Source organism: Pteropus medius, unplaced genomic scaffold (assembly GCF_902729225.1).
Source record: "Pteropus medius unplaced genomic scaffold, Ma_sr-lr_union100, whole genome shotgun sequence".
Lineage (NCBI taxonomy): Eukaryota > Metazoa > Chordata > Mammalia > Chiroptera > Pteropodidae > Pteropus > Pteropus medius.
The window spans coordinates 38,981,915-38,992,599 of NW_024355205.1; the positions used below are offsets into that span (position 1 = coordinate 38,981,915).

General features: G+C 65.8%; 1 protein-coding gene across 1 annotated transcript in view; it reads left to right on the plus strand.

The window, feature by feature from the left end:
- The window catches only part of PFKL (phosphofructokinase, liver type), a 23,517-nt gene that overhangs the window by 10,301 nt on the left and 2,531 nt on the right, over nucleotides 1-10,685 (plus strand). The window contains exons 4-16 of the mRNA XM_039857410.1: nucleotides 470-659; nucleotides 1,314-1,479; nucleotides 1,933-1,977; nucleotides 2,180-2,288; nucleotides 2,904-2,999; nucleotides 3,446-3,538; nucleotides 5,076-5,201; nucleotides 6,144-6,208; nucleotides 6,522-6,585; nucleotides 7,810-7,956; nucleotides 8,289-8,359; nucleotides 8,770-8,857; nucleotides 9,141-9,475. Coding sequence (XP_039713344.1) covers nucleotides 470-659; nucleotides 1,314-1,479; nucleotides 1,933-1,977; nucleotides 2,180-2,288; nucleotides 2,904-2,999; nucleotides 3,446-3,538; nucleotides 5,076-5,201; nucleotides 6,144-6,208; nucleotides 6,522-6,585; nucleotides 7,810-7,956; nucleotides 8,289-8,359; nucleotides 8,770-8,857; nucleotides 9,141-9,475 — 1,595 coding nt within the window. The remainder of the gene's footprint in view (nucleotides 1-469; nucleotides 660-1,313; nucleotides 1,480-1,932; nucleotides 1,978-2,179; nucleotides 2,289-2,903; nucleotides 3,000-3,445; nucleotides 3,539-5,075; nucleotides 5,202-6,143; nucleotides 6,209-6,521; nucleotides 6,586-7,809; nucleotides 7,957-8,288; nucleotides 8,360-8,769; nucleotides 8,858-9,140; nucleotides 9,476-10,685) is intronic.

Sequence of the window (10,685 nt, forward strand, 5' to 3'; positions counted from 1 at the left end):
CACATGTGTATATGTATGTGTGTTTGTGTGTGAGAGAGTGTGCATGTATGTTTGTGTGTATGGACATTCTTGCATATGGGCGTGTGTGTATGTATATGTGTGAGTGTGTATGTGTGTGTGAGCGTGTGTATGTGTATGTGTGGGCGTGTGAGTATGTGTGTGTATACGAGTTTGTGTGTACGAGCATGTGAGTGTGCATTTGTGTGTGTGTGTGAGAGAGAGACAGCAGCTCCTGCTCGTCCATCACGAGGTCCCCGGGCCTGATGGGTGGAATGTCCTCCTTATCACATTTGAGGAGAGACGCCCAGGGAGGCGGGTCACCTGCCTAGGCCTCTGGGGGAGGTGCTGGACTCTGCTTCTCAGTTCCGCCGGGTCCACCTGTCCCCTCCTGCCCAGGGCTGGTCCCTCCAGTGTCCCCGCAGGGCCCTCGGCTGCCTCGTTGGCCAAGGCCCCGGTGTCCTCTGCACAGGGCGGCACCATCATCGGCAGTGCCCGCTGCAAGGCCTTCACCACACGGGAGGGACGCCTGGAGGCGGCCTACAACCTGGTCCAGCGTGGCATCACCAACCTGTGTGTCATCGGTGGGGACGGCAGCCTCACGGGCGCCAACATCTTCCGTAGCGAGTGGGGCAGTTTGCTGGAGCAGCTGGTGAAGGAAGGTGGGTCAGTGGCCGGAGCCCGGCACGGAGCAATTTGGGGCGGGGGACCAGCTGAGGGCGGGGGCGCAAGGCCACAGCACCTGCCTGCTGCCGCTGGGCGGTGGGGACAGGCGGCACGAGGGGAGGCGGGTGAGACGCGGCGTGGTTGCTGGTGGGAGCAGTGGGCCTGGCCCAGCCTGGGGTCGGGGTCACCCGGGGCGGCTACACTGGGCTTGCTGCTCGTGGGGTCCGTCATGAGCGCCCGCCTCCGGGCCGGCGCCGGGGCCCCCCGGGCACAGTGGGCGGCAGTCCCAGGCCGACTCCTCCACGCTGTGTGGACTGGTCTCGTTCGTAGTCGATTCCCGGAGCGTGTGGGTTACAGACTTTGTCACAGTTTGAAGAAACGTAATAGTTAAGACTCGGTAACACCTGAGACAAAGTTGGAACGTTGGAGAGTGACCCCTTGGCCTTGGGTTCTGCGCCACTTGGGTGGGACTGGAAATGAGGGGCATGGTGGCTCCCTCAGACCACCACAGAGGCCTCCTGGTCCAGGCGGCCGGTCTCCACCTAGCAGCAGGGGCTCAGCTGCGCCCCTACTCTTGGGAGCTCCTCTGCAGGCCCAGGTCTGGGGCGGGGCTGGGGCGTGGCCAGTGGGCCTGAGCCTCTGCCCCTCAGGCAGGGTCTCGGAGGGCACCGCGCAGACCTACTCCCACCTGAGCATCGCCGGGCTGGTGGGCTCCATCGACAATGACTTCTGCGGCACCGACATGACCATCGGCACCGACTCGGCCCTGCACCGCATCATGGAGGTCATCGACGCCATCACCACCACCGCCCAGAGGTGAGCGAGGCCCGCGGCCCTGCCGCCTTGCCAGGCCTGCAGGCCGGCAAGCTGGACGTCCCGTTGTGGCAAGGGGCGAGGCTGCCCGTCTGCGGGTCAGTGATGGCGGGTCCTGGAGGGCAGCCTTGGAACCCCTGGCCAGTGATGACCAGGCCTGGGCAAGGCAAACGGCCTTTAGCCCGAGGAGCAGAGGTCAGTGGAGACCAGGCGGAGGGCTGGTCAGGAGCCCGAGGCCATGTTTCGCTCAGTCACTTGGCCGCCCTGAGAATGAGGACTGCCTGCCCTTCTGCTGCTCCTGTGTCCACCGTGTCGCCAGGACCCCCGTGGGTGTGGGCAGCGTGGCACCACCCCTGTGGCTCTTGGGGGGCTGCTTCCGCCAGCTCGTGGGGCCGAGCCGTGCGGCTGGGCTCACAGAGGCTTGGCGCTGACGCCTGCGGCCCGTTCTGTCTGCAGCCACCAGAGGACCTTCGTGCTGGAGGTGATGGGGCGGCACTGTGGGTAAGGGGGCTACAGGGGCTCGGCTGCGGGGGGCAGGGGTGGGGCTACAGGGGAGCAGGAGCCGGGCGTGGCGTCCCCATGGCACCCGGCTCCCGGCAGGCTCACCTAACCTGGGGTGTGGGAGCCATCACTGCAGCAGGGAGGGCGGGAGGTGAGGCTCAGAGGGACCCAGGCCCTGAGCGGGTGGTCCCGCCCCCTCCAGGTACCTGGCCCTGGTGTCCGCCCTGGCCTCGGGGGCCGACTGGCTGTTCATCCCGGAGGCGCCCCCCGAGGACGGCTGGGAGAACTTCATGTGCGAGAGGCTGGGCGAGGTGAGCGGGAAGGGCCTCCCCCGGGGTCCCGCTGTGCGGAGGACGGCGTCCCCAGGGCTGTGAGGCTAACCCTGACCAGACACTCGTCTGCAGTCTGGTTTGACAGCATCTGCAGGCGTCCCCCGGGGGCGGCACCCAGGCCTGGCAGGAGCGTTCCGACCCTGATTTCTCCTCTGAGGCTCTGCAGACAGGCGCTGTGGGGAGTCCCAGGGCTGTGGGGTGCCCCGGGGCTGTGGGGCAGAGCGGACCCCGCACTGTGCCAGGTCCTTGGGGAAGCGAAGGCGTGAATAGCACTTTAAAAGCCCCGACAGCGTTCCGTGTGCTCTCTGGTCCCACCCCACTGATGCAGGGCCACCGCGTGGGTCCCTTAGGTGCCACCTCTGACCTGCCCTCGGCCCCCGGGGTGGGGGACTTGCCCCAGGGGCTCAGGGTGTCCAGGAAGCCCTGTCCTGGGTTAGCTGCGGGCAGGATTGGCTCTGCCACTGCGGCCCTTGGGGTCCCTCTGTCCCCATCCCAGCCCCCAGTTCCAGGGAGGCTGTGGGAGGGCTGGCGGGTGGCGGCTGAGTCCAAGGCCAGCATCGGGCAGGTAGCTGAGCGCGGGTGTCTGTGACCCAGACCCGGAGCCGAGGGTCCCGGCTGAACATCATCATCATCGCCGAGGGCGCCATCGACCGCAGCGGAAAGCCCATCTCCTCCAGCTACGTGAAGGACGTGAGTTTGGGGGAAGGCCTGGTGACATGGGGGCGTGGAGCCTCAGGGAGCTCCCCTTTATCTCAGTCCCCAAGTACTCTTGCTGGGACCCCCTCCCCACGGGAAGGAGGCTTCTGGAGGGCTTCCTCACCCCCAGTGACAGCCAGATGTGGGGTGCACACACCGGGGCTCCCTGAGAAGCCCGGCCTCGGAGGCCAAGGTGTGCCCCACACCTGTCGGGAGCCCCCCACCATCTGCATGGCCGGGCCCGCCTGGGAACTGCACACCCACACACATGCCACGAGCGTGCACCCTGGGCTAGCTCTGTGGGGGCCTGGGAGCTGACACTCCAGAATCCCTGAAGCAGGACGTGGGGGGCGAGGCCCAGGGCTGGGGGCCCGTGGCGAGGCGGGACAGTGGGGCCGGGCACAAACGCGAAGACCCCCTCGCTCTCTCCCGATGGGCAGCTGGTGGTGCAGAGACTGGGCTTCGACACGCGCGTGACGGTGCTGGGCCACGTGCAGCGGGGTGGCACCCCCTCGGCGTTCGACCGCATCCTGGTAGGTGCTGGGCGTGCGCGTGTGGGCGAGCACGCGTGCCTCTGTGTGGCCCACAGCCTGGGTGCCACGGCTCTTACACGGGGGGAGCCAGGCGCTGGCGGGGCATGTCGGATGCTGGCCTGAGTGTGCCATCGTCATCCTGATTGCTGCTGGGTTCAGCTTATAGAGTCTGGGGGTGGGGTTTGAAACTGCCTGGGCCACTGTGCTGGCAGGAGGCCAGGTGACGTGCCCAGGCCCTCGGTGACCCGCAGCTGCGGTGCAGCTCTGAGCCTCTCCCGGGAGGTCTCGGTGTGTGGTCTCAGTCCCACACAGAGCAGTGGGGACGCTGCTGACACAGGTGCCTCTGCACCCTACGCGAGGCCTCGGGTGCCCTCGGGAGGGGCCTGGGGCATCGGGCACAAGCAGTAGCCGTCCTCCAGGCCTGGGCAGCAGGGAGGTGCTGGGGCGGCTTGGGGGTCTCCCCGACCTGCAGGAGAGCAGGCTGGCCTGTCGGTTCCGTGGGTGCTGGCAGAAGACACGAGATCCCTGGGTCAGAGACTGAGGACAGTTTATAACTCACGGCCAGAGTGGCAGGCAGCATTCCGCGCTGGTCCCTGAGTCCAGTTCCCACGGGACGACTCCCACCCACACAGTGTGTCCCGTCATAGGGGAGGAGCCACAGCTCAGGGGACCCGTCTTCCCTCATGAGCACAGTGCTCCCAAGGGGGCAGGAACGTCCCTCCAAGGCCGTTCCCGACACAGACCTGAGCAGCTGGTGCTTCGCTCCTGGGCTGTGCAGACGGCCGGAGACCGGGGTAGCACTGTCTGAGGGTGCAGCGGGGGGCGGGGGTCAGTCTGCGGTCCCTCACTGAGCAGGGGGCATGGTGCCGCGGGTCTTGCTTTTTTGCACGCCTGTCTGTCCCCCTGGCTGTGCCAAGACCTGCATTTTTGATTTGTGTCCAAGGAGGGCAGTTCCTAAAGGTTTCAGCTGGCCCAGCCCAGCTGGCCCAGTCTGTCGTTTGCACACACACCAGGAAAGCTGTGACACACAGGAGCCCCGATAGAGAAAACTTGTCATAGCAGAAAGAACCCCAGAAGCCACTTCCAACCCTCGCCCTTCCCGTGTCAGGCTGAGTGACCATGGGCGAGTCGTGTCACTGCAGCCTGGGGCCACACCATCCTGGCAGGGCTGCACGAAGCCCCGTGACATGGTGCCTGGATGGGCTGTTGTGAATCGTGATCATATTATGTCGCTGTTTCTGGTGCCACTTGATCTAGAAGCTTCGATCTCTGTGTGTGTGTGTGTGTGTGTGTGTGTGTGTGTGTGTGTGGCTCCAAAAGTTGAGGGTTTGTGCATCTGCAAAGTGACGTTGGGTATGTGATGTGGCGGCCAGCAGGCTGGCAGCAGAGGAGGGCCGAGCGAGTGTGTATGCTGTGCACGTGTGTGCACGTGTGTGCATGTGCGTGCACACGCATGCATGCGCGTGCACATGCGTGCATGCAGGGTGAGGGGTGGGCTGAGCCTGCCTGAGCCCTGCCCCTTCCCCCTCCCGCTCAGAGTAGCAAGATGGGCATGGAGGCGGTGATGGCGCTGCTGGAGGCCACGCCCGACACGCCGGCCTGCGTGGTCAGCCTGTCCGGGAACAAGTCCGTGCGGCTGCCCCTCATGGAGTGTGTGCAGGTGGTGAGTATGTGGCCCCTGCCTCCTGAGGACGGTGCTCTGGGGCCTTTGTGGCGCTCCCCTCCCCGCCGGAACCACCGGTCCCTCCAGGCTCGCAGGCCCCCCCACTCTGGGCAGGCCCCCCCCAGTCTCATCTCTCGTGTTTGGGGGAGCAGGCAGCAGGTGCATCGCCACCTCCTGTCCTGGCCGTCTGGGTTCGTTGCTCCCCCTATGCCCCAGCTGGCCTCAGGGTATCTGAAGCCTGCAGCCCTCCAGGTGGCAGGTGAACCTCAGGGTATCTGAAGCCTGCAGCCCTCGAGGTGGCGGGTGAACGTGTCCCAGGGTGGGCTGAGCCTTGAGAGAGGTGGTGGGAGCTAAGCTGAGGTCACTTAGCTTCCCAGAGCCAGTGGCTGTGGACGCAGCTTACTGGGAGGCGGGAGGAAGCATCTGGGGCAAAAGATGGGAGGGAGGAGGGGTGGGTGGCTAGAGCTGCTGGGTGACCTCTGGCAGACGGTGTGGGGACATTTGGTGTGGCCAGGGCAGGGGCCACAGGAAGGGGGAGTGGGAGGTGAGGGCCCAGAGGCTGAGAGGCTGGGCACGGGGACGCTGGCCCTGATCCGCAGGTTTGGGGGGCCCTGCGCCGGGTGAGGGGTGGGCACGCTGACACTTCTCTCGGAAGAATCTCCTGCTGTGACGTCACTGGCCGTCCTTCTGGGCTGGGCGTCAGCTGTGGTCCAGGGGCCAGATGGGCCTCGATCGGGCTCCGGGGCCTGAGGAGGAGCAAGGGTGGCCGGGGAAGGCCTGGGGGCCAGGCCAGGTGGGCCCCGCTCAGCTTCAGTCAGCCCTCCTGGTTGCTGGCCTTGGCAGTGACCGCTGTCCCGCAGTCTGAGACAGGCTCGCCGCGTCGGGTAGTGGCTGTGTGTGCTGCAGACCACCCCCCCCAGTCTGTGCTCTGTGTTCTTTAAGACAAAGGAGGTCCAGAAGGCCATGGATGAGAAGAGGTTCGACGAGGCCATCCAGCTCCGCGGCAGGTGAGGGCCTCGCGGGCTCGGGGTCCACGGCAGACTCCCAGGCCTCTGGCACCCCGCCGTGCCCTTGACACGCAGGACACACAACCTGCAGAGGTGGCGACTGCACTCTGCTGACACCCTCTTCCTGTGAGTGAGTGGCCGAGCAGTCTGCAGGAGGAACGGGGCCTCATGGCCCCCGAGGCGGGCCGCAGGCTGGCCGTGCGGCGGACGGGAGCCGCCGACCCCGGGCGGGCTGGCTGAGCTGTGAGGGCGTTGGGGTCACGTGGAGCGGCCTGGCCGTGGGCCCCTGACGCGTGGCTGGCTTCTGTTTCAGGAGCTTTGAGAACAACTGGAGCATTTACAAGCTGCTCGCACACCAGAAGCTCTCCAAGGAGAAGGTGAGGTGGTGAGGCGGTTACCTCGGCCTGCGGGGCCAGCTGTGGGGCCGGGGTCAGCCCGGGGGCCGGGCTCTGCCCGCTGTGGGGCTTCTGCATCGTGAACTGAGGGTGAGGCTCAGCTTCTACCTGACCAGCAGGTCCCAGGCAGCCTGCGTCCGGGCCGGGAGGTCATGGTGGCCGCTCGCTCACCAAACAGTGTGGGACATAGAGTCAGGGTCACGATTTCACTCAAGGGTGAAGGGATCTGATGTTTATGAACCGTCCCATGAACTGTCCCAAGGTGGCTAAGAACCTGAGGGCTGTCTTCAAAATAAGCATGACAGTAGGACTCGTTTCTGAAGCCCCAGGGGACAAGGGAAGGGTCCCGCCAAGACAGTGCTGGACGGCGGGGTCCCAGAGCCACAGCCATGGGAAAGTGGAGGCCGCCTTGCGGCGGAGGCTCGGGGCCGGCCAGTGCCCGGGCTGCGTCGCTGACGCTGTTCCCCCTTTGAGGAGGCCCCTGCGTGTTGTCACCTAAGCAGTGTCACCATTCATGGCCCATCTCCCCAGCCCCCTTTTGATCCCAGGAGCCAGTGAGGCACGGGCAGTACCCGGCCAGCAGAGCGGCCTGCACGTCCCCTCCCGAGACCCGCCGGGGTGTGACTGCCTCGGGGCAGCGGGGCTGGGTTGCATCTGGAGCCTCACTGCTCGTGAGGCCCCAGGCCACAGTGGCCAGGAGCGCTGGGGATGGCCGGCTCCGAGGACAGTGTGGGAGGCTCCGCACACTGACTCCAGGTAGAGGCGGGAGTGTTTTGGCTGTGCCAGGTTGAGTTAACCCTGGAAGTGTCTCCTGCTGCTTACTCACTGTGGACACCAGAAACTGTCCCTCTGCGTCTGTACCTCTTGCCAAGGGCTTTGGGGTGCTGGCCGCTGGCCTGCTTGTGTGGGGTGATTGTGAGGTTTCCAGGCAGCGTTGGACGCTGGCCTGAACCTGCCCTGCTGCCTCGCGAAGGTGCTGGGCCCGGAGGGACCAAGTCCCGCTAATGCCCGTGGCCAGGACCCCGCCTTCGCCGAGTGGAGCCTGCCCCGCAACCCGCCCACTCTTTGCCAGGAGCTCATGGCGTCCTGAGGGGTTTGTCACTCCGGGAGTTGGGCTGGCATGGGAGGCTGGCTGTCGCCGACTTCCGTCATCAGTGGCCCCGCAGCCCTGTGTTCACGTGCCTGTCTCTGTCCCCTTCCCCGAAGACCGGCTTCTCCCTGGCCATCCTGAACGTGGGCGCCCCGGCGGCCGGCATGAACGCGGCCGTGCGCTCGGCTGTGCGCACCGGCATCTCTCATGGCCACACCGTGTACGTGGTGCACGATGGCTTCGAGGGCCTGGCCAGGGGTCAGGTAGGTGTGCGGGGGTGGGGCACGTGGGGCGTCAGCTGTTCAGAACCCACCCCCAGCTTCCCCGCCGACACACGGGGCCTCCAGTGTGCCAGCGTGGGACGGTCAGTCCAGTTCATGAGGAAGACGGGTCAGAGGATGAGGGAGAGGCCCTAGGTCTACCCTAGCTGTGCCCAGCCCAGGCCCTGAGGCTCACTTGGACCTATGGCTGGGTGGTCACTGCTGGCACGGCCTATGTCCCCCTGTGGGCATGCTGTCCCTCATCGCAGGGCCAGTGCCTCGGGAATTGACTGGGGCCTCGGCCAACCCCCTTAAGCGGGGTCTCCTCCCTGCAGGTGCAAGAAGTGAGCTGGCATGATGTGGCCGGCTGGCTGGGACGCGGCGGCTCCATGCTGGGGACCAAGCGGTGAGCGGCAGGCCGCTGGCCGCCACGGGCAGCTGGGTTGAAGGTGCAGGCTGTGGGCTTGGCCGAAGAGCCGCCAGGGGAAACCAGCCCCGGAGCCTGCGGCCTGGGGCTTGCTGGCCTAGTGCTCGCCTGCGGTCACCTGGGTGGGAAGGACTGCTCTGCGGCCCCACGCCCACGGTCACCTGGCCAGTGGCCGGCGAGGGTGGTGAGTGGGTGCCAGGCCATGCCCCCACGGCAAACCCCACACGCCCGGGGCCTCGAGCTTCTGCTTCTGCCTCTAACCAAGAATTGCAGCCCCACAGGGCCTGCGCCCTGAGGTCGGGGGCAGGTCAGGTGCAGCGTGGACGTGTGTCCTGCCGGCCTCAGTCTGTGCAGACGCCGAGTGTTCGTCCGACTGTCTCCCACTGCAGGACTCTGCCCAAGGGCTACATGGAGAACATTGTGGAAAACATACGCAGCTACAACATCCACGCCCTGCTGGTCATCGGGGGCTTCGAGGTGAGGCCACGCGGGGCCTGAAAGCAGCACCCTCTGCCCAGGCCCCTCCGGAGACCCCGCGTGCCCTGGGGACAGTGGCGTTGGCGTTGGGAGGGGTTCACCTTCTCCTGAGGGTTTCGCAGCTCACGGCGAAGCTGGCGACCGGGGGTGCTTGTGGGGAGGGCGGAGGGGTCTGGGCGGGGGGTGGCCTCCTGCCCGGCCCATGGGACCGCAGAGCTCCGGGCGGGCCATGCCTTCCCCTCCCAGCAGCCCCGCCTCTCGGGGCCCGGCGCCCTGCCCGCAGGCCTATGAGGGGGTGCTGCAGCTGGCGGAGGCGCGGGGCCGCTACGAGGAGCTGTGCATCGTCATGTGCGTCGTCCCAGCCACCATCAGCAATAACGTGCCGGGCACCGACTTCAGCCTGGGCTCCGACACCGCCGTCAACGCCGCCATGGAGGTGGGTGCCAGGGCCCCGCCGCCCCCAGGGCTGCATGCCGCAGGGGTGGCATGGTGTACCATCCCGTGGGGTGGCATGGTGTACCTCAGGAGGCGGGGCGCGGGGGACAGGGCGTGGGGCCTGCCTGGCTGCCCTGAGGCCTTACGGATGCTCGGCAGGGGTGTGGCTCGGGGTCACTGGGCGTGAGCGTGAGGGACAGGGCTGAGCCCACTTCGCTGTGCTACTGTGGACAACGGGCCACGGTTCTGTCCAGTGAAGCGGCCACACGTGGAGGTGTGGGAACTGAGGCCACCGGCTGGGTCGCAGAGGGTGGGTGGGGGCCCAGGAGAGCCCTAAGGTGGTCCCAGCCGTCTGCCTCGGCACGGACTTCCCGTGGGAGTCCCCATCCCCGAGGCGGCCCCAGTGGGTGCTCCATGGGGCCCTCTTCACTGTGCTCCCCACCCTCAAGGCCTCTCCCAGCCCCATCTTTGCCCCACGGGTACCCACTCCGTGGGGGGTTTGGAGGCTGGAAGGGGCGCGTTGAACCCCAGCAGGTTCTGCCTGTCATTAGAGAAAAAATAGGATTAAAACAAACAAGGAACTGAAGGGCCCCCCGCATCTCCCAACCCAGAGCCCCGATCCCGCAGGGCTTTGAGCCCCGCCCCCACCTCCCTCCGCCGTGGGTCACCCACGGCCCCGCCGAACCTTCCGTGCCCGCCCCTCGCCAGCCCCGAGCCGGGCCTGTCTTCCTCGCCTCTGACGGGAAGGCGGGTTTGTTTTAATTCGCTGCTCTGATTTCCGACGCAGTCGATTCTCCTGTACATTTATTGCCCATTTCTGGTTTTCTTTAAAACGTCTTTTTCTATCCCCTGCCCACTTTTCTCTTGGTGAACTTTCTTGTTTGTTTGCAAGTGCTCTTTACACATGAAGGACAGTGACCCTTTGCAAACGCTACAGCGGCTTCCTCCTCTTCGCTGTGCGTCTGTTATCTGGGGTTTAATCTCTTGCTTCAGACCCCAGTCACCTACTTTTCCTATTTCATTTCCCGTTTTTCGATTCTCTGTGTAACGTTCAGAGTGGAGGTTGTGACGCGTGTCCTGTTGTTAGCGTCTACAGAGCACGTTGTTTCACGTGTCCCTGCTCCTGTGTTTACAATGACCTACAGTGGCAGTAGTGACTTTCCCTGATTACAGATGAGACGTGGAGGCCCAGCGTCAGGGACATCCCCTCAGCGGTGTCCCTGGCCTCCACCCACCACATGTCCCCGCCCCCACCGTGGCAGAATCTCCCGGTCAGGGGTCCTGTGGCCCGCGGTGAGGGCTGCAGAGCCCTGGGCTCGTGGGGCCTGGGACCGTCCCGGCCTCCTCCCCACCCTGCCACCTGCATCAGAGCGAGTCCCCATGGCCCTCACCA